Source organism: Passer montanus, unplaced genomic scaffold, assembly GCF_014805655.1.
Source record: "Passer montanus isolate IOZ18808 unplaced genomic scaffold, ASM1480565v1 scaffold63, whole genome shotgun sequence".
Classification (NCBI taxonomy): Eukaryota; Metazoa; Chordata; class Aves; order Passeriformes; family Passeridae; genus Passer; species Passer montanus.
The window spans coordinates 2,137,057-2,160,552 of record NW_024371371.1 but is presented as its reverse complement, the minus strand read 5'-3'; the positions used below and the strand labels follow the sequence as shown (position 1 = coordinate 2,160,552).

The following is a 23,496-nucleotide window of genomic DNA, read 5'->3' as shown; positions in this document are numbered from 1 at the left end:
CAGGCGGGCAGCGCGCGCGGGGCGGGGCGGGGCGGGCAGGTGCCGCCTCACGGCCCGGGGATCCTGCGGCTCCCTCAGGGCGGAGCGGAGCGAGCCGGGACCGGGACCGGGGCCGGGCACAGGCTGTGGGCAGAGCGGGCGCTGCTCGTCGCAGCGGAGAAACCGCGATGGGCTACCCGCTCGGGTTCCTGTATGGAGAGACGAATGCAGTGATTTGATCCTGACTTGCTGCTTGGAACAACCGTGTTTTAACGTGTTAAAAGATCTGAGAAAGACTTTTTAATGTGGAAGATATTTTACGAAAGGATAACAAAGGTGCTGCAGTGTGTTCAGAGAATGGCAGCGTTGTTTGGGAAGGGGCTGGAGCACGAGTCCCATGAGGAGCGGCTGAGGGAGCTGGGGGTGTTCAGCCTGGAGAGAAGGACACTCAGGGGGGACCTTATGGCTCTTTTTGAGGTGTTCAGCCTGGAGAAAAGGACACTCAGGGGGGACCTTATGGTTCTTTATGAGGTGTTTAGCCTGGAGAAAAGGACATTCAAGGAGGGGGGGACCTTATGGCTCTTTATGAGGTTGTAGCCAGGTGGGGGCCGGCCCTGCCCTCAGGGAACAAGGGACAGGATGAGAGCACATCGCCTTGAGCTGCGCCAGGGGAGGGTCAGGTTGGGCATTAAGAGGAAATTCTTCACAGAAAGGGTGATTAGGCATTGCAATGGGCTGTCCGGGGAGCGTGGAGTCACCTTCCCTGCAGGTATTTAAGGCAAGACTGAATGTGGCACTTAGTGCTGCGGTCTAGTTGTCAAGGTGGTGTTCAGCCACCATGGACTGGACTCGATCTCTGAGTCTTTTCAGCCTAATCGATTCTGTGATTCTATGATTAGCAAAAGGAAAGGCCCAAGAAAGGAGTCCTGGGGTGACTGAAGTGCAGGATAGCAGGAGCTCACAGCATGGGCCAGGATAGGAGCCCTGGTCTACCCTTAGGCTTCAAAAAACCCTTATACTGTACTTAGTGGCCATCACACTTCATATTCTCAAAACAGAGCTAAACCAGTGCAATGAGTGCAGTTAATGCCACGGTTTGTGTTTGGTTCTGGCCGGGCTGCAATACCTCTGTGAGGTGCAGCTGATGCTATGGCCTGTGGCAGTCTCATGCTTCATGCAGTGAGCCCTGAACCAGCACAAATTAACATCCTGTTCACTCATGGATTGGCAAACTTATTTATGAGGGCACTAATTAGCAAGTCTGTGCTGAACGTTCAAAGCTGAGCCCCCAAGGTCCTCTTTTCTTCTTTCAGGATCATTACTGTCCTTTCTGACACTACTAGCCTTTCTTTCTGCCAAGCAACAGATGTGAAGTATGGCAGATGGATGGAGACTGTTCTTAAACTCAAATTAGTATCCTGCTCACCATGAATGACTGTAATGTAGTTCAATTTTATTTTCTTCCTTATTTCTGCTTAATGGAAAGGCTAAGAAGCTGTTAGAATACTGCCACCAGTTGACTGTGTTTTAAGATTTAAAATACCTTAAGGTGGGCTTTCCAGCTCTCAAACATATTTCCATTGCTTTGCAGCCTGCAGGGATTCCCTTTCATTTTTTTTTTCTAGATTGTTTCTGCAGTAAGCTGAGCTTCTGCAAGCACTGAACTGGACTGGAAGTTGCTTTTGGCACTGCAGCAAGAGCCAGTCTGTGGCTGTATCCAAGCCTGTCACTGCTGGCCTGCCACGTTTTCAGCTGGGCTCTACCACGCCTTGCCCCTGCCCTGCCATGTGTGTGTAGCATCTTGATAGCAAAGCCTCTGATTTTAGGAGAATAAACCTACAGGATTATTTCCAAGCCATGTTTTGTTAGTGACCTTCCCAATGTTTTGTTAGCTTTTCCCGATTTCCTGTGCTGGTTTTGCCTTCTGTGTCTGTTCATATTTTCTTGTCATCACAATACCCAGGATGAACCAATTTTTCACATCCCACCCCCTTCTTTTCACTTTTTCCAGTTTTCTTTCAAGTTTACTCTTCTGTGCAGAGTATGACCCTTGGTAGGACAGAAAGATGAGCAGGGAAAACACCTAGACTGGGAGGCAGGAGAACAGATGAAAGGAGAGAGACTGCACAAGGGGCAGAATCCAACAAGTTACGTGGCCCAAAAAAAGCAGGAGGGAGTTTCCTCCTCGTACCACCAAGCCCCACCCTGGAACTTCTCATAAACTAAATAAACCACAGTGAACTATTCAAAAGGCAAATGTTTATTAGATACACTGAACTTTAAAAAACTTTCAGAGAATTATGCAAGAAGTAGATTTAAATATAACAGGTGTTACTGCAATTGTGCTACATTACAAAATCACTTTTCTACTGTCAGCACAATCTGAAGACCTTAATGTTGTATGTGAGATCCTTATGTTGACTCTGGCACACAGTAAGTGGTCTGAGCTTTCCTGTTCAAATGTCATTTGTGCTGCACCAGGCTGTTCTTGAGGGCAAGATCAGCTCTCCGTGGAACTACAGCTTTTATATTTCAGAAAAGAAAGGAACTGGCAAGGAATAGCAAGAACTGCTGCTTTCCTCAGCAAAAAAAAGGAAAATGAAGATGTGATTTCAGGCGAAAATATCACATGAGTAACAGTTCAGGAGGTAAACTCTCTTTCCATGGCCAAGTAGTTCCTATTAATCCAACTCCAAAGTGCTACAGGTGCACCAAAAGGAGAATGACTCATAGGTCCAGCATTTACACAGATGAAATTAGTAACAGTACATTACATTCAAGTCTCTTGATTTGCTTATTGCCATGCTGCACCATATTATTGCTTCATATTTTGTATCTTGAACAAGAGGTTGATGACTTCGGAGAGTTCAGAAATATCACAGAGGCTACTGACTAATACAAGAAACTGTACATGTTAAGGACAGGAAGTCAAAGACTAAACTCAGTCCTTTGTCACTGAGGCATTGCTGGAAACAAAAAATAGAAAAAAAACAAATACTGATTTCCCTAGATTAAAGATTAAATCTGCCATAGCACTGTAATAATGGAAGCATTCTAGGCATGTTCTAAACAAGAAGTTTAACTGTGCTAATTAATGAATGGCAAGACTTATTTCTCCTAGGAGGACATTAACAGTCTGGACAGTAAGACCAATCATAATACAGGTAACAAACTGGGAGGAGTAATCCAAGCTCTTCCTCACAATGGATAAAAATATAGGTGAATTCAAGGCACAGGTTTTTTCAAAATTAACACACATTATTTTCTTTGGAGCTAATCATACAAACTAAGCCCTAATTACACTATTAACAAGTTGTACACAGGGCCTTTATGTGCATCACTTGTAACAGCACTATCAGAGAATGATCACAAAATAATTCATATACAGATGTGCACACAAACATACTAGCACTGACTGGATGTCTACAGTAGAAAAAAAGAAATATTCTTGCAAATAGCTTACAGTTCTTAGTAACATTATCATGAATCTGTGTGTGACACAAAGGCAGTGAGCAGGGAACACAGAGTCACAGCTGGTCTGGGCCTGGTGGGAGGCTGCTGGTTACACAATCGTGATCCATTATCCATTTCAATTAATGCCATCTGAAATAATTCCATACTGAGGAAACCTGTGTGCTAAACATATTTTACAAAACCCAAACCACTGCTTGGCCCCCAACCAGACAGCAGGTTTCTGCTTAGAAATTTCATCTTACCCTGTAGGCTCCTTTTCTGAGTATGTGGTGCTCAGATTTTCTTAACCAGGCACAACAAATAATTTCATTTGTAATTTCTTGTGTACATGAGACTACATTCAGATGAAAATATTCGTTGTGCCTCACAATGATCAAATCTTGTGAGATTCTTAATGCTCTTGAATTGGGTTTTGCCATCTTCAATGGTAAATGTAGGGTTCCACAGCTACTTGCCTATTTGGGCAATTCAGAAAATGAACCCCTGGCTTTCCTGAGCACTGCCACTAGCAGACCATAAGCATATCTGCATCTTTATTGCTCCAGAGTTCAGTGAGTTGACAAATAGAAAACATTTTTTCCACCTGAGTTTCAGCATCTGGAATTGCAAACTTAGTAACATCCTGAACACCCTGGTTTCAGCAAGCCCAGCCAAACTGCAACCCCCAAACACGCTGGCTCTCCTCCTGCCATCTCTGAGCCTGCTCCAATGCTCTTCTGCTGCCTCTGCTCTTCAGAGCTGGACTCAGCTCGGGCTCTGCTGATCAGCCCCCCCGTGCCTTGGGCAGGGCAAACATCAAATCACAGGCAGTGAGTGGGCCTGCTTCTTGTTCTGTCCTTGCAGCAAGTCAAACACAAACAGGACAAACAAAGTGTTTGCCTAAGATAATGAGGTGAACTCAGCTGTTCTGAGGAAGAAACTGAACAGGCAGTAGCATCCTTGCCCTCAAGCACTGGTGACCAAAGCTTCCTCTGAATCTGTCCAGGTGAACATTTCCTCTTCCTCCATCATCAGCCTCTCTCAAAACTTTGCCATGTTAAAAATACTATTTAAAAATCTTCGTAAATTACGATAAGGGTCCATATCAACATAAACTGCATGAATATCTCTGCTTCAACAGAGTACAAACAAAGCTACCTTTGATGAGAACTGGATTGGTGCCAATCAAAAGAAAAAAATAACAGTACAGTCTGGACCCCTTTGGTGCTGGAGGGGAAAGCACAGTGCCCAATCCCCCAAATACCTACCAGACACAACATAAAATGGAAGAGATTCCACAAATTGTGCCAACTCAACCACTCCCAAGGAGGGAGTCTACAGCTACAAGATGAGCAGGCAATGTTCTGTGGCTGATGGCTGTGAAGGGGAATGCTTCAGCCACAAGCCAAGGGCTAGAGGCTGCATGTGCTGCAGTGATCAGTGATTCAGAACCCTCCAGAAGCCTGGCTGCAAGAAAGCAGCAACTGCCTTTTCAATCAACATCACACTGTAAGAACAGAAGTGGACATCAAAATAGATAAAAGTATTTACTCATTTCTGTTTAGCAGAGTGAAGACAATTCGTAGAATTTATTTTTTAGGTGTGACTTGGAGATGCTTGAGCCCTCCTGTGTATGGCTGGGCTGAAGTTACACCTTTGTGCAGGTGCTCTACAGCTACCAAACCTACTACCATTTATGATGGAAATAATTTGATTATAGCAGATGACATTAACAACTTTCTCTCCTAGCTGAGACATAGGAAAAAATTAAAACCAACTTGCTGCACAAGCTCATAAACTGCAAGCATCTGGATATGCATAAGAGTGAGAGGTTAAATCTTTGAATCCATTTATACCTAAGTGAAATGCATTGGAGAACAAGTGGCTCAGGAATGCAACTTCCAAATTAATGCATCCTTCTAGAAAAATGGTACATTTTCATTAAATCAAGGTGAAATTGTTCTTTTCTAGTATATCTAAAAATAGTTGTTGTAACAGAGAAGGCCATAAGTGCAAATTATTTACAGAGTAAACAAGCAAGAAGAAACACTCACTGCCTGTTTTGAAGAAATCATTGCTTCAGTAACTGCCACTTGGCAGTGCTCCACACTGTAACTGTTCAGCTTTGATACAGATTCTGAAGAACTGTAAGCAGTTTTCTGCATCTACATTTCTGCATTTACTGGTTCATTAAACACTGTCATTTTCAAAAACAGGTAACAGTAACAGTACATAAATTGTTAAGAAAAGACCAATAAACTATAAAATTAGTCTTAAAAACCTTGGAAAGCAGTATCTTGTTATTTACAGATTAGTGCAGTATTATAAACACAGATTAAATGACACTGTTCTATACCTACAGAATAAGCACTGTTTAAAAACAGTATAGCATGACAATGTTACAAGTCTGAATACAAAGAAGAGGAAATCAAAGGAAAGGAGGATATTTTTCAAATTGCATCTCTAATGAAGTGCTCCTATAGTCTGTCATTTTTATTTACAAAGATGGCACAAGCTATATACGCTGTTAGTACAATAAAATCAGTTACAGGGCAATTACCACTGCAATCAACAGACCTTATTCACAGGTACTGAAATTGCCATTTCAAAGTAAAACTTGGTGAGCAAAACAGATGAAACTTAGAAAAGGATTAATTTATCTGATTCATTTGTCTTACATTATATCAAAGGATTTTCTTTTTAGGGCAAGGTGAATGCTCAGGGTCTGACCTCCTGATTACATCACTGATATGCAATGATTTGTATTTTATCAGTATTCTTACCATATCAAAAGCAGTGTTTGGTATTCAGCCAGAAACTGAAATTTGTGTCCTTTCCTGAGGTTACAAGTTAATGCATCCCAAAGTGCAGCTCCCAGTGCTCTTTAAAACTCATGACCATGTTACTGAAAATGGTGACTCCCAGTTTGGCACAGCTTCACTGAGGGTCAGAATTTCCATCTCATGAAGAAATACTCTGGGAAAACAGATGAGGAAAGTCCAGTGGAACAAACAACGTTCCAGAGATGGTGCTTGTTTTCACCCTCCTGAGCAAGCACAGAGACCAGAACCTCGAGGCCAGGGCTGGCTCTGCAGGCGTTTTATGGGGTTTTTCTGCCCTGGCACCGACCGATTTCCTGACTGGCTGCTGTCCTCAGAATTCCTTTGAAAGGCAGTTCCTGAGGTTTTTGGTGATTTACAGGAAATTGGTACACAGACAATCCTATTCATTTTCCAACTCCCAAGTGCTATTTCAGTTTTTATGATCTTTGTGCCTCAACTGTACAACTGTGTACTGGAAATAAGGAGTCCTAGTACAGAAATCTAGGGAGGACTTCAAAAATACCTTTACTGAAAAAACCCCAACCCAATAATGGTGGTGCATCAAAATACAGGTGCTTCCTAGGCTTCAAAATTACCAAAACACATCATACGGCTACATGGACAGGTCCACAGATATTTTTCTGGTGAATGGAGGAACCTTCCCAGAACTTCTTTATCTATGGCCAAGCAGCTTATTCAGTAGTTTAACTGTGCTGCAGTAAGTGATTGTCTGAAGAAAGGCCAAGAAATACTTGCTGGATACTCTGCCATCTCTGCAGATGAGACATACAAAACACCAATTTATAAGCTGTAGGGCACCAACTCAAGTCCCACCTCTACCATCAGGTAATTTATAATGTGATTCAGAAAACTGAGAGAATCCAGAGCTCAACATCCTTTTATTTCCTCAATAGTTTAGACACTGCAGTGAGCAGAGTGAACCCAGTAACTCTCAGCCTTCACCCACACTATTCAAAAAGGTAAAAACTGTGATTCAAACTTTGCCTTACAGCTGCATGCCTGAACCCACTGGTTTTCCATGTCATGTAGCCTTGTACTTCTTTGCTGGACATTTATAAGCACTGTGAATAAGTTCCACAGGGTTAAAGTATACAAGCATCACTGCAGTGTGTTGTAGTGGCTCACCAAACACCCAGTTTGTCCTTCAGAAGAAAGCATTTCTCAGAGGTTCTCTTATTTGTCCAGTGTAGCTTGTTTTGTTGGTGTTTTGGTTTTGCTTTGGTTTTTTGTGTCGTTGTTTTCTTTTTTTTTTTTATTTCAACCCATGCATGATCTGACCAAAAAAATCTACTTGGTTAAGTCAAGTAATCTGCTTTTAAGAACGATGCATAGGAATTATAATTGAGCTTTTTAAATTGCAGATAATGATCCAGAATGATTCTTTGGGATTTACCTGCCTATGCATTTTTCCCATTAGCAGAACTGGAAACACCTTGAAGATATTGCTTTTAAAGACACAGGCACAAATGCTGAAGGCACTTTCCCCAAAAAGCTTTCAAGGTTTTCATTACTAATGACACATAGGGCAAACTTTCCAACCACTGTACAACGTCCTGCTCTCATATCAGAGCCCACAGCAGATATATCTGAACTCTGGTTACTGGATAGGTTTGTAGACTTGTTTGGTAAGTTAAATTAACCCTTTTTCTAAAGGCACAGGATATAATTTTCATGACACTTAGGCAGGGAATTCCCACTTCAGGAATCTTTAAAAAGCCTGTCTTGCAGCAGACCACTGGATTCATTCTTCTTCTTTTTTCAAGAAAAGTTACAGTTTAAAGCCTTTTTCATTATATCTATGAATGGTCACACAGCCATGATACGATACTGGCCTGGGCATGGCTGCCACTCCTGTGATAATGCCCGTTGCAGGGTCATAACAAAGAATAGTGTCTGTGGCTTCACCGTTTTCCCGTCTTCCACCAAGGATATAGATTTTTCCATTACACACAGACATGCCACAGTTCTCCTGTTGCAAGAAAACACAAGGGAACACACTGTTATTTAAAAAGCAAGACTTGATTGGTGCGTGTCTGCCCCAGTGCAGGAGGGCAGCACTGTGACTGCCTTCTGTAAACAGCCTGGCCTATAATGTTCCCTCCTGAAAGGGCCAGTGCAGAGAGCACAAAAATTAGGGAAAGCAGTGGCACAAGACTATTTCAGGTCCAAGCCTTTATTATACATAGCTCAGACAAAGGGAACGATGGAATACAACTGAACACTGTACTTACCACTGAAAGATCTGAGATAGGGAAAGGAGGGGAGAACAAAGGTTTTCAGAAGAGGGACCACTGGAGGTACTATTAATGCAAAGAATGGGAAAAAGGAGAAGCACCTTAGAGGAGTAACAGATAATGAAAAGGGGTGTAAATGTGGAGAGGAAGAAAGGCATGACTAAAAATAGTGCACAAGAAAAGACAGTGCTATGTCTTACTTGAAACAGAGATAGGATTTTATTTCTTCCTCAAAAGCAGGCATGGAAAAAGTACTCAGTTAAATAGAGAACACAGATTAAAACAGAGGAACAGAGGGAAGGCTGGGGAAAAAAAGAACAAATTTCTCTTAAGGCAACACCATAGAATATGTGATTGGTGTTTTTAAAACGGGGAAATATAACTGCTGCACACACACTTCACTACTGAGCAGACGCGTTTAAATCCTGCTCAGTGTCCCACACGTGGAAATGAGAGCTCTCACTGCTGAAGTCAAACACTTTCTGTGCTATACAGTGGGGCTTTTTCACACTGTAAAAACAGCCTTCAGTATTTCCTGTTACACTGAAAGGCTTTAATCAATTATAAGGAAATTACTCCCTTCAGTCTAAATGACAACATACAACAGAAGGTAATGTCTATGCAATGAAATCATCATCCACTCTACTGTTCTTCAACAGCAACAGCTCTCAAGCAAAGCCTGGACTGCCTAAGTGACACCCAGCTGAAAAGCTACTGGTTTAGAAACCTCCTGTGATGTTCTGAATTACACAGATGAAGAGCAAAGCAGGAATGGAATCAGAGATGCCATTCTATCAGGGTCAAGCAAATGTATACTTATTTAATGCCAAGATAAGAACATCAAAAAGTACCTTTCAGCTGCCTTTGTGTTTTTGATTGGTAATTACCTGTCTGCTGAATGTATTCTGTACATGCATCCAGTAGTCCTCAATGGGGTCATAGCAGTAAATGGCTTTGGTGAGCCCGCCAGCAACGTAGATCAGGTTGTTCAGGGACACGGCCGTGATGCATCTCTTGGCAATGGGGATGGTGGCACGGAGCAACCAGGAATTGGTATCAGGATCATAAGACTGAACCTGGAAACAAGGACAGGCCTTTTGGACTGAGAGCCCAACTGAAGGAACAGCCTGGCCCACCCACACAGGTCACACAAGGAGAGACAAAGCAGCAGTGCCTCCCCAAAATAACTGGAGTCAACATACATGCAGATCCATATATCAATAATGTACACATATGAGGAATATTTTACATTGTTTTCCAAACAATCCCATTTAAGAATTCACAGAACTTGTGAAGCCAATGATATATGCAATGTATCCATGAGGAAGACTACAGGAAGAGTACTGATCAATTAATGTTTTCTACTCTGTATTTTTGTATTAGAATAACTCCACACTCCACCCAGCAAAAAACAGCTCAAGCAGATCTCCTGAGGGACCTGGTTTTAAACCAGCAATCCAGTTTGCTGTGGATAGAAGATACAACCCAACAGAGGCAACTGACCTTGTCAGAACAGGTGTTGTCATCAGGGCCACCCCCGATGACAAAGAGCTTGCCAACACAGCTGGTGACAGCGGGGGAGCTCACAGCCTCCTTCAGGGGAGCCACCTCAGTCCAGCGGTTGGAGAAGGAGTCGTAGCACTCCACGCTGCTCAGCCGGTTCTGCCCATCGTATCCTCCCACCACGTACACCTGCACAAAGGGTGAAACCACCATCATGTCCTGTTGGCAGCAGCTATTACATTTAAATAGCAAATCCAATCCATTTAAAACTGATTTGCTGGGTTTGTCAAGGGACACATTCCTCACATTTTTTATTTATACACAGAAGGAGAAGAATATGGTCTGAAAATAACAGGTAAAGACTCCCTGGAGAGTTCCATTCAGTCACATGTGGAATGACACTGCAAACACATGCCAAAGCATAGTATTATTAATACTGCAGTAGAAACTTCTTATTTGAATAGCATTTGTTAGAAAAAGCATTCCTCTGTATTTCTCTTTTTTTAGATAACAGTCAGCAACAACAGCAGCAGCAAATGCCCATCTGAGTTTACCTTTGCTTTTTTGGTATTTTGCTTTTTCCCTACTTGCTTACTGAACCATTTCCTCCTCTCAGTTTGTAAACTCTACTTTCTTGTCTCTTCTTTCATATTTAGGAAGCAGAGCTCCTCATTATTTGTGATTACCTTCTTCCCTCTGCTTGCTTAGCTGCACGTTTCAACTCTAAGAAGATCAAGTGACACCACAAGCACATCTTGTCTAACTTTCAGTATGGGAGTCCCAGCTAGTGGTTTTATGGCCAGACATATTTGCCTTCAAAATACAGCAAAACCTCCCATTTCCACATGACATGTGTTTGCTTTATTTCATAGAAAACATTCAATAAAGCGGCCAACGTTTAGAGCAATATCAGTTTCTGTTAATAACTACATGAACTGTTAGCATTTTGAAGCACAGGCAAATCCAGATGCTTCTTTGCTTCCCAAAATTTTGCTTCTGGGAAATAAGCCACTTCAATGATGAAGAAACAAAACCCCAAAAAATAAATGAGCAGTAAGATGATTTTCATGTCCATGGGTAGTGTCTGACTGATGAAGAGCCTAACCGTTTGAAGTATTGTACTTGAAAATATAAAAATAATTTTAAAATTATTTTACAATAAATACAAAGTAATACTTAAGTATTTTCTCCTCTGTTTCCTTATATAGAGCAAACATTCCCACTATAAATAAATTAAAATATATTTCTCTTACTTTACCCAGAAGAACAGCCATTTTATGTCTCCATCTGCCTTTATTTAAGGAGGCAACTCTGATCCAAATGTTAAGTTGAGAGTTATAAATCCAGACATCCCGGCTATTGATTCTTCCACCTTTAAAATGAAACATGCCAATCTGAATAATTATTGAATGGACAATGCTAATGATTAAAACTCCCCTCTAGAGTGGGCAGTGGAAACTTGATATCCACTTCTGGGATGTAATAAGGATCTACCAGCATTTATACATTACACTGAATAAGTAATTTGCAGTGGATTTCAAAGATAAAATCACAGTAAGTTTTTTCCACACGTTTTCCTTTCCCATAACACTGAAATCACACCAGATTATTCCTTGTAGTTAGAATGCATTTTAATGGCTTTTGCCCAAGCTCTTCAGATTTCCTGCAGTGCCACCACCCAGATGAGACCCTTGAAATGCCCTGCCTGTGGCACATCCCCCCACCCCCCTCTGCTCTGTGAGCATCTCCTTGGCTTCTCCCTTTGTTCCAGTGACACAGGCACACACACCTGAGGAGACATTGCTTTGGTTAAACCAACACACACAGCCTGCTGTCTGAACCATCAGCTGCACCTGGTAATTCTCCCTTGCTAAAGGACCAAATGTGCTGCTGGGAGAAGCCTGCTTGGGATTTTTTGTCTGTAGTTTTCCCAGCTGTTGCAGCACACAAGCTCCTGCTGTATTTCAAAGCAGCCATTAGTTAGCTGGTCTCTTTAAATACAACTGATGTCCTGGAATCAGCTGTAAAAAACTGCAGATTCGTGCCAAACAAGAACTCCAGAAAACACTTTTGTTTACAGTAAGATTGTGCTGGGGATGGTGTTCACAGCAGCAAGCGACTTTCAGCTGAGCTTCTGGAAGTTCACAGTACAAAGATCTGCCACACTACTTCAAAAGCAAACCAAAACAAACACACCCCACGAACAGGACACAAGGAAAACCAACCAAACAAAGAAAGAAGTCTTGAATTGTTTAGGATTATTCACCTGAAACAAGAATATCATTCCGCAGAGCACACACGGCATACTCAGACTTGGTAAACTCTGGAAGCTTAGCCAGTGACTTCCACTCTCCTGTCACAGGATCATAGCACTCCGTGTATGGCAAATTAAACCCTCCAACTCGTTCACAGCCTCCAACAACAACTATCACCTCAGAATAACCAGTTGATCTAAAAAAGTGAACACAGAAAATTAAGATGTAGGGATATTAGTACATGGAGGCCAAACAACATTGTCTTCAAAACTCTGCAACAATCAGAAAAAATACTATTTAGCTTTAACTTCATAACAACAATGGAAAAATAAAATAGAAGAAGGAGTCATTTATCAAGCAGGTTTTCACTGTTTCCAGCTGTCTCAATACACAGCAGGTTACCACACTGACAGGAGTCCTGCGTATGTGGTGGACCTGCACTGCACAACATTCTATATAAAAAACATGTTATTAAATAACATAGAAAGCTCTTACTATAATAAAGTTTTTCCTTTGACTGTACACATAGATCAGAAACAGAGTTCAAGCCAGGCCAGAGACAATGAGATGAACAACCTGTTTCACAATGAAATCAGTCTTCATTCCCCCTCCTGAGCTTTACAAAATCTATAACACTTTACATGACCTAAATATTCCAAATGTTTAAAAGCAGAAGGAATGTAGTCACCAAAATAAAGAAAACCAGAAAGACCTTAGATCAAACACACAGTAAAAGTGAAAACAGCAGTGACAGGAGGAAACATTAAGGAGTACTGAAATAAAAATTCAAACCTAAAACAAAAAACTGTTAACTTGGTGGGAATAAATCAGGCATTAGACAGTCTGCAATGTACCCAAATAGACCTTTAAGTTCTATTCCACACACTGATTATTACTAACCAGATACTTCTGCATTATACATGTTCTATATTCACAGCACTAACAAAACTTATCTAAAAAAATTAATGAACATTTGAATGTAGAGAATCAACCAACTATCTCTGATGTGCAAATCAAACTGTGACCACTTTTTTCCTCCTCTCAGACTTGACTTCTTGTCACCATTTGTGACAAACTCCTTTCTTTCCACAGCATTTTAAAATTAAAGCACTCTGCACTGACATCGTTATTTCAAGAACTGCTGTCAGTTAAGCAAACGTGAATGTAAGATTGATTTTATTTCTGATGAGCCTTTTTGTTGTGTTGTGCTTTGTACTATGATCCCACTGTGAATAGGTATCTCACAGAACAGACATTCATGCCATTGCTGAAGACTGCAGTCTTCTCTCAAAAATGAAGAGAAGATTTATGACTGGATTTGAGGTAAAAGTTACATGATCTGTCCCTCAAGTTCCCAACATGAACTTATGCACATATTCACCTATAAATCCTGTTGAAGCTTTCCCTGTGTTGAAACATGAATAAAACTCGTGAGCCCTTCTATCTCCTTGTCACCACACACCAAATTGAAATATTCCATACAGGTTTCTACCCAGAATACTGCAAACAGGCAAAGGCAATGCTAAATGCTGGCATCCCACAGGATGAGATAAATGAGATGTGCCTGAGGAATGGACCTTACCCACCTGAACCTGTCAGAAGAAACTTTTCCCAGCTGCTCAGCTTTGAAGTCATGCTCCCTCCTGGTTTCTATGCATTTACTGTTTACTGGGTTTTGCTTTTTTGAGTAACAGCTCTGAAAATAATCTCTCAAAGGGTAAGAGAGGGGAAGTTCCTGTGCTAACCAAGCATTACCCAGGAAAAGGACTTCCATAAAAGCAAGACACTCATAATTTGCCTTAGAAGCAAGCCCAAAGACACCAGCTAATTGTGTACAAAGAGGTTTGCCTGTGCATTACTTTCTAGATTAGAATTAAGGGCTCACTGAAAAGATGACTGTGACAGGTTATTAATCTTTGGTTTAAAACTAAATGAACTAAAAAACTTTGCTCAGAGAGAGCTTTTTATGAATTGCTGTAATGGAGTTTTTCAAGAAAATATTAACTTAGCACAGTATTTCAAATCCAAAGAGAACAAAATTTCCTAACATTTTAATACCCATATTAAATGGGTATTAAAATGACCAGATTCTTTCTTCAGGTAAGAAAAATTTTCCTCGTTGTATTTTCTTGAATGAGTTTTGCACTGTGCAGGTTTTATAGTTAGTTCAAATTTTTTTTTTTTTTCCAAATGACAGAGTGCACACCCATTTTAAAAAACAGTAAAATGTGGTAGGAATACACAAAAAGAACATTCAGGCAAAGGCTAATTCCAGAAAAGAACTAAGGATATATTTAAATGAAGGTTAGAAAAAGCTGTGACCTCAACCAGTGGTACAGGAAGCCCTTCTTTTAGCCCTCAGAAGAAACATTGTGAGCAAAGTAACAGTGTTAAAACAGTCTGTAAAGACTCCGGGAGACACCATCCCACCAAGAACGGTGCATTACATAGAAAAGGGGGAGTGGAAGACAATCAAAGGTGTCATACAATTCCATGCAAACCCAAGAGCAGGCTTTCCAGGGGTCCTGAGCTCCACACACACCTCTTGATGAGGTGAAAACACCAACCAGCACAGCATGAGCTGGACAGAAGAACCTGTGGTACTTCAAACTGATCACATTCAAAACCATGCTACAAACTACAGAAATTCAAACTACAGAAATTCTGGTAAATCACTACATTTTTCTTCCTCACTGTTAAATTAATTTTGGGTAGGAAATGCTGTAGCAGACAAAATGCAAAGTGAAACAGAAACCCATCTCCAATAGGAAGAAGAAGGGACTACATTGAAGCTTTCCGTAGGCAACCAAAAAGGACATGTTGGAATGTGTGAACATCCTGATTTCTGGTTAAGGAGCACACTCAGGTACTGGTACCAGACAGCTGAACAGCAGCTTTGACCAGGGTCTGAAGGCACACAGCAGGAAGAGCCCCTGCAGTTTTGGGGATGGAAGTGTGTCACTGCTCTGCCTGGTCTCAGCTTGCAGATTTGGGGTGCAACACCACAGCAGGGACAGGACAGGCTCACAGGGACAGGAGGGACAGCCTCAAGATGTCACTGTTGCAAGTCCATAACTGAAAGGCTGTCTCAGAAAGACCTGCATTTGCCAAGGAGCCTTAGTGGCAAAGAGAACAGTTATGCCACACTTTAAACTTTCATTTAACTCTTAACTTGCCAGGTAACTCTTCACTGGCTTCAAAAAGCAAAAAAAAAAAAAATCAACTTGAATTGCAATGTAGTCTGTTCTTTGAAAAAACAAGTAGAACCCACTTCACCCACGGCTGCATCCATATCCATATAACTGATCACAATTTATATCCCAAAGTTTCACCAAAAGCTCTGCTGTGGGAATTTTTTATCCTGGAGCCTGTCTCCTTTTAGAAATAGTTTATACAGAAAAGATAGTGGAGGAAGGCAAGAAAAAAGGAAAAGAGCTCTCCATTGCCCTCCACTCCCCAAAGCCCCCCAAAATGCCCAGAAAAGGTCGATGAAAACATGGGGGAAGGGGGACCTGGCAACTATTGCAGAATATCATCCCTTTTTGCTATAGGCAACGGAAACAAACAGACAACAGAAACAAATGACAAAGAACTATTCCATGAATGTAATATAGAAAAGGGGAAAAAATTCCTGCTGGGATGCCAGCCAGTTTTTCTCTTTGTAAATTACTTCTCTTGTTCCTATCTACTCAAACTCCCATTGCAGTTTAAAAAACTCAGGAGTAAAACCCACAAACCGCCCGGCTTCAGAAATCAACCTGTATTAGGCAAGGGACTTCACCAGAGCCCCACTCTGGGGATGTTCAGAATTTGAAGCACATCCATCCCCCACACTGACAGAACTCCTGAGTGTATTTGCCTTCCTCAGCCAACTGAGTAAGAAAAGCAGAACAAACACCAAACCAAACACTGCAGCTTGCAGCCCCCTCAGACTGTCTGAGTTGCCGTGGTCCCTCCCTGCAGCCCAGAAACAACCACTGCAGCAATTCCCAAAGTGCCGTGATCCAAACGCTTGCTCCGACCTCCCACGGCAGTGCACAGCTTAGAAAGCCTGGGTGGAAGCAGGGCTGCAGGGACTTCAGGATGAATTTCTTCTCTCACGGCAGGACTGACGACTGGAAAGCCACTAATGGGGCAAACACTGCCAAGTGGTTTTTTTTTCCCCTTAAGCAAGCCTTTAACACCTGCCAAAAAAATAAAGGTTCCCTGCAGAGTCACTGTAGAGCAACCACATATGAGTAAGAGTAAACAAAGAGGAGTAACTCCTAATACAATCTGTCTAGACCATCATTGCATCACCTTAACACAACATACGATTTTATTAAAAACTGCTCAAATCAGCTGGAGTTAACTATGAACGATCATCTCTGCTATCGCTGACATGAGACAGGGAAAATATTTTTCAGGAAAAAAAGAATCATAATAGCCATTGCTCATAAATGCCACTAATGGATTCTTCCTCATTTCTTCTTGCAACCTCAGTCACCTATTTGTCTAACACATTATTAAGCAGCAGCAATTGTGAATTATTAAAATGTCACTGAATGAGCACAAAATACTTCAGGAACTGTTTCATGATTCTTTGAAAATACAGTATCTGGTTTATTTACAGTTAACAACCTGTTGTTCTGCTGTCTATTAAAAATACATGTGCTACTCCACCTGTAAAATATTTGTGATGTAGCAAGGAAATGCTCTGAAAACATAATACCCACATCCACATCCTTTGTGGTGTGCTGTACGTTTACATGACTTTGTTACAAAAAGAAAGCTGGGGAAATGGAGTGGTTTTCCTGCCACAGCACGGTAAGTTCTCTTCAAGACACTGCTACTGTATGAAGTAACTTAAGATCTCCCCTAGCAAACATTAACCGTAAGAAAGTATTTTACTTACAAGGTAATATAACTTCACTTACCTTTTTTTAGAACAATACAGTGCTCTGTGTAAAAAGACTCATTTATGCACATTCTCAGACATGTGGGGAAGTACAGAAGGGTAACTGCAGCAGCTCCAGAGTTTAGCAAAGTAAAATAATCTGCAAGAGACGTTTCTCCAGGCATGCACATATCAAACATCAGTACACCAAATTATGTCCTTCTGCAGAAAAAAAGGTTAAAAGAATTTCCTCACCTGCGTGGCCTAGTTCTGGGAGACATCATCTCGTTTCCAAGGATGTGGTATCGCCTGGCTTCGTGCAGCAGCTGATAGCACTCTGGGGAATTCTGAATCAGCTGGTCCACTTCCACAGTCTGAACAAAGTAGTTGGGGTGCAGGAGCGGGAGCCTGACGTGCGTCAGGAGCTCGTGGAGCACGGGCCGGCGCAGCTCGACCGCGCGGTACACCCAGCGCATCACGGCCTCGAACACCATCTCCTCCTTGCTGATCACCAGCTCGTCGCTGCAGATGTAATCGATGAGCTCGTCCTTCCCCAGCTCCAGGAACTCTTCGTGCTGGGACACATCCTCAAAGGTCTGCAGCGCGAAGTTCCTGCACTTGGTGAACAGCGTCTTGAGCGAGTGCGTGTCTGCGAAGCGCTGGATGCCCAGGCAGTTGCAAGGATCCAGCTGCTCCTCCAGGAACTTGGCGCAGGCGTCGCGCAGGACGCTGATCTGGAACAGACTCGACGTCTCGAAGAGATACTGCACGTTCTCCGTCGTGATTTTCACCTTGCCCGTGTACACGTACTGCAAAAAGCAATCCATGGCTTCGGCAAAGATGCCGTTGATCTCCACCAGCATCTCCCTGCTCTCCCTGTGGTCGTTGCAGAACATGGCTCTGAAGTAGCTGCTGCAGGCCGAGAGCACGGCGCGGTGGCACGGGAACTCGCGGCCCTCCACGCAGATGATGACGTCCGTGAACAGCCGGCTGTCTCGGAATTCATTGAAGATCTGGAGAATGCTTTCTGCGTGGGATGATCCCGAGGAGAAGTCGAAAAACTCAGGGCCTGACAACGATTTTGGGTCCATTTCAAAAACTTTCCGCTTGGTTGCAGGGGAATCTCGTATCCCGCTCTCCTCTCTATTCAGTCTGCGTCCCAATATTAGTACCATTGTTACATCAGTTGGCTATAGAGTCATTGAGAAAAACTTGCAGAGGTTCTCCTTCTCAGTGCAACGGTCTGAAAAATGAAAACACCTCAGTACTCAGTCTGACACACTTTTAGCTGCATCACAGGACTTAGACAAGACTTGTTTGCTCACTCTAAGAACTGATGAAATTGCTGACCTTTCTTGGTCAGGGCAAGCACAGGGCAAATTAGTGTGCACCCTGCCCAGGGCAGTGCAGCACTGCCAAGTGTTAAATGCAAAATATACCCAGGAAACAGTTGGATGGCAGTTTCTGAATGTCCCAGAATCACTGGTACTGCATTACTGTGCAAGATAAAAAAATCTCAAGATCTCGACTCTAGCAAATCACCTGGCTGGACAGAAGCCAAAAATCTCCTGAATAATGATCAAGAGCTTCAACTTTTCCCTTTTTTCAGTGTGATCCTCATTTCAGCTGGAGTCTCCAAAGTACTAATATAATAGCACCAGTCAAAAAGGGCAGTGGGGAGGGAAGACTGAAATCTTAAAAGCAAGAATTTAATTGAGTAACCACTCCATTTTCATTATAAAGTCTATCATAATGAAGTCTTGTAACACTAGAGTTAAATAACAATCTGTGATCTCAACAAGTAACCTTGACTGTAAGTTTTTACCTGTTCATTCCTAACCTCTAAAAATTAGTTCACTGACAATGTATGATTCGATTAAAAATGAATGTACCTGCTAGCACACAGATCAGAATGAAAGATGAACCACATTTTTTTGTGTAAAACTACTGGAAATATGAACAAAGGGCAACTTGCTGAGGACAGCGAAATTTTCTGTTTCTGATCCTCATTTCAGCTGGAGTCTCCAAAGTACTAATATAATAGCACCAGTCAAAAAGGGCAGTGGGGAGGGAAGACTGAAATCTTAAAAGCAAGAATTTAATTGAGTAACCACTCCATTTTCATTATAAAGTCTATCATAATGAAGTCTTGTAACACTAGAGTTAAATAACAATCTGTGATCTCAACAAGTAACCTTGACTGTAAGTTTTTACCTGTTCATTCCTAACCTCTAAAAATTAGTTCACGGACAATCTACAATTTGATTAAAATGAATGTAAACTGCTAGCACACAGATCAGAATGAAAGATGAACTACATTTTTTTTGTTTAAAACTACTGGAAATATGAACAAAAGACAACTTGCTGAGGACAGCGAAATTTTCTGTTTCCAAAGCACTACTAGCAAATAATTATTAGCAGAAGTTTCTGCTTGAACACCTTCCAGTTTCAAGTACAAGTGTAAAGGTTCCTCCCAGCATGCAAACACAACACTCACATTATCAGAGCACTGAAGTTACAAAAATCAAATACTCAAACGTTTGCATGTGCCAATATTAAAGTGTGTAGGTGAAGAAAATGTAGCTGACTTTGCAAATAATGCATGTAAGAGTTAGTGAGAGCAACCAATCTACCACAACAGGGCTTTTTGCCTCTCCTGACCTTAAAAATGACCCGGATGAATGCAGACCAAGATATACTGAGGTAGCAAAAGGCTGGCAAAGCACCCTCTTGGGCCTGGCACTGGCACAATTCCAAATGCATGTAATATTTACTTGTATGTCTACAAGGCCACAAACTGAATTATTTTTACGTTTATGGAAATTTTTTTCATGCCTCCCAAGGTTTTATTCAGTTTCCCTGAATCCACAGTCAGGAAACACCAACTCCTCACGGCAATTTCATTTCCTGATGAGCTTCCATCCTCAGAGCTGCAATTACCCAGTCCCAGACTGGCCACGTCACTACTTAATATAGCACACAATGGATGTGCTTTTTTTAAACAGCCTTTTTACACAGCACCTTTAAAAGGCACCATCTGAACAAACAGCAAGGAAAGAATGCAGGCTGCCCCTTCACTCATTGAGAAAAGAGGTTCTAAAACTATCCCGTTCCCCATAAAATTTTTTACACAAATTTACAAGGTAGATTCTTGGTCTGGGGCTCATTTACCCTACAAAACACTTAGTTTTAATTTGACTTGAAATAGGACCAGTTGTCACACTGATGCCTGAAAAACGCTGTTGCAATGAGCCTATCTAATAACTGATTGCTTCAGAGAGACTAACGAGGCACAAATGGACAATCTGATCTGCAGCTGACATTCTATCCCACCTATTGCACAATCACTTCACCCCGCAGTGACACAGCCCCGACACAAAACAACACCAACCACCACCCCCAGCACCTCACCAGCCCTGCTGCCAAAATCCTACCCCTGCACTGAATTTCAACTGCTACTAACTAGGTACTACCCGCATGAGGAAGTGGGCAGAAACAAAGCAGCAAAGGGAAATACAACAACGCAAATATAAATATAAACATGAAAGGCTCAATTCCAGCATCGCAGATTTATATCAGATTAATTTCACAGAAGCTAAGGGAACTTTTCCAAAGACAGCTTGAAATGAAAAGCAAGACCCTGATGTTGCATGAAAGGGCAAAACACAGCAACTAAGTAGAAATTCTTCAAGATGGTATCTTTCTCATTATGTGAGAAGTTAAGACAGTACTGTATTATGCAATCATTAACAACCAGAAACAAGGGCTCTGGGCTACAACTGCTCACTGAAGGAAGCAATGTCTTCTTTATGCTTAGGACATCACAAAATTAGTGGTCAGCAAATGATTTTTATTTTTAATGTCCTAATGGTTTAAAGAAATGGGAGAATGAAAAAAAAATCCACAGAGTAAAAACTACTCAAGGGGATAAATATTTTAAAATCACAAATAAGATACTAAAAAGGAGAAAGAAAGAACTCCACTTCATCACAGAACATACTGTTTTTAAATGTACTTTCCTTCCATTTCTGTCCAGTTAATTACTTCTGCAGGTTTGCTTCAGCAAAACAATTTCACAAGCCTATCAGTAACAGCGTCACATGTTCAGCTCTATCACATTTACGTGCTGCCTTCCTGCAAATCTTGCTCTAGCAGTTTTCAAATGTCACCTTCCAGCTGCCAAAGTGGGAAAAGCAGAGGGGAACCTGTGCCTGAGGCTGAGCTGGATACTGTGCAAAGGGGGGAAACACAGACTTGTCTGCACCCTGCCTGGGTGCAGAGGCACTTATATGCCTTATCCGCCTACAGACCCTGCACTGTAAAACACCAGTCATTCAGAGAATTTAACACTCAGATCTCTTCCGTAAGTTTAAACAAAGCAAAAGAAAAATACAATTTCCCCCCCGCCCAAGTACTGGGAAGTATTTGATCAAAGAGAAAAAAATAATACAAAATCTATTGGATTACTTGCCTGAGCAAGGGTCAACAAGCATGGATCTTAAGCATTCAGAGTCTACACATTTGAAAAACCAGACAGGTAAAACAAATCACACTTATAATCAACAGGTTTTACAAATGCTTTCCAAACACAGACATGGCTCTGACATGGATGTTACCTCACACACACGTATCTCTGAGCTAAGCTGGGTTCACCACGAGTTCAGGTTCCTCTATTTCCTTCACCTACACCACCCCTAAGCCTGTCTGCACAAGCTGCTCCTCAGAAACACCCTACAAGCCCAATTCACAGGCTGGTAGAAGTCTATAAAACGTTTGCCCTGACACCTTCTATCAGTAAATCCTCTTTCATAAAATAGTTGTGTTGCAGTGAACCCCTCCTTCCCTAGCGCAGGCCCCTGCTGAGCACTGCCCCCTCCCTCAGCCGCAGCCGCGCTCCCGTGTCCCGGAGCTCGGGGCCAGCCCTCCAGCCACACCTCATCCCCAGGTGAGCCCGGGCCCAGAGCCCGCCCTCGGGCTGTGCTTTCCGAGTACCTGAGGCTGCGCTGGGCTTCTGCAGCTGCCGGGAGGCGACGTCCAGCCCGTGGCCACCGCTGCCAGCAGCGGGCGAGGCGGGAGCGCTGACGCCTGTGAGGGGAGAAGGGGAGGCGCTGGCAAGGGCCGGGCCGGGCCGGCAGCACCGCGCTGTCACCGCGAGCCGAGCCCCCCAGAGCCGAAACCAGCACGGGAACGGTGCTGTGCCCAGGCCTGGAGCTGCCGCTGAGGCTGGGCCAGGGCGGGTGTAGTGTGATGGGAGATAAGGCGGTGTGGGGTTACCCTGAGGCACAGAACAAATCCCCCGGCCGCACGTGCTCTTCTTGTTTGGAAAGGAAGAGGGCGTGGGCAAAAAGAGCATAACCTTTCCCTCTGAAAAAAAAAAAAAAAACAAACGCAGCATTTCGCCTTCCTTCATCTTTCTCCGCGATAAGAAAAAAACCAAGAATGTTGTTGGTTTTAAAGAATTTTTTTTAAACAAAAATTCTTGGTTTACAAGGGATATTGAGGATTGGAATGCCTAAAAATGAAGTCTTTAAGAATACATATTAACTAGTAAACAAGAATTGACCTGACGAACTGATTGACATGATACAAGTTAGCTCAACTGCAGAAGTTTTTTATTCTAATGTAGAACACTCTCTTCATTTCTAAAAAAGAAAGAATGGCAAAACTCAATAGTTATACAAGCTAGTGACACACACAGAAAAAGCCTTAAATGCCCTCAAAAGTCACCCAGTAAAAAACAGGAACTGACTGGGACATGAGAGTCATGATTATTAAGTAAAACAAAACAAAAACAAGCATTGAAAAAGGATACCTTGAAACTGCAGAACCCTTTATGTACCGTTTTGTAAACGAAAAGGTCTGTCAGAGGGGGAAAAAACAATTTAAATGGGGAAAAAAAGTAGGGAAAAAGCACACTGCGTAGTATCATTCACTTATGGGTAAACAGTGAAACAGTCCCAATCCTTCCCCTTTGGCTTCGCTGTCGTTCTTGCACGTGATTCAGATTTTGCTAAGCCAAACCCAGCCTGAGCCCCGGCCAGTGTTCCCAGGGCTCCAGGGTTCAGCCAGATGCCAGCACATCCGGCACCGGCCAGCGCCCGCCGGGCTGGAGCACGGCAAAGCGGGGAAAGCGGCAGAGCGGACCCGCCCGCACCCAGCCCCAACACGGCACGGCACGGCCGGGCAGGGAGCCCGCGGGGAACAGCGCGGCACCAAAACCGAGCGGAGGCGAGCGCGGCGCGGCCGGAGGCGGCGGCACAAAATGGCTCCTCCCGGCCCGCCCTCCAGCTCACCTTCACCCGGGCCGCGCCGGGCCCCCCCGCGCCCCGGCCAATCCGCGCCCCGGCCCCGCC

The 23,496-nt window shown here is 42.8% G+C and overlaps 1 protein-coding gene across 9 annotated transcripts in view; it reads right to left on the bottom strand.

Annotated features, from left to right (window-relative positions):
- Positions 1–2,218: 2,218 nt before the first annotated feature.
- The window catches only part of KLHL24 (kelch like family member 24), a 23,109-nt gene continuing 1,831 nt past the window's right edge, over positions 2,219–23,496 (bottom strand). For 3 of the 9 annotated variants that reach the window (XM_039727911.1, XM_039727912.1, XM_039727916.1), the window contains 7 exons: positions 22,136–22,228; positions 17,399–18,386; positions 12,279–12,463; positions 11,266–11,384; positions 10,013–10,201; positions 9,397–9,585; positions 2,219–8,244 (listed from right to left, as the gene is read on the bottom strand). In XM_039727911.1, coding sequence (XP_039583845.1) covers positions 8,044–8,244; positions 9,397–9,585; positions 10,013–10,201; positions 11,266–11,384; positions 12,279–12,463; positions 17,399–18,318 — 1,803 coding nt within the window. In that variant the 5' untranslated portion in view covers positions 18,319–18,386; positions 22,136–22,228 and the 3' untranslated portion in view covers positions 2,219–8,043. Of the gene's footprint in view, positions 8,245–9,396; positions 9,586–10,012; positions 10,202–11,265; positions 11,385–12,278; positions 12,464–17,398; positions 18,387–21,759; positions 21,958–22,135; positions 22,878–23,496 lie in introns of those variants that run through there. The other 6 variants (XM_039727914.1, XM_039727918.1, XM_039727917.1 and 3 more) reach the window with 4 other exon arrangements.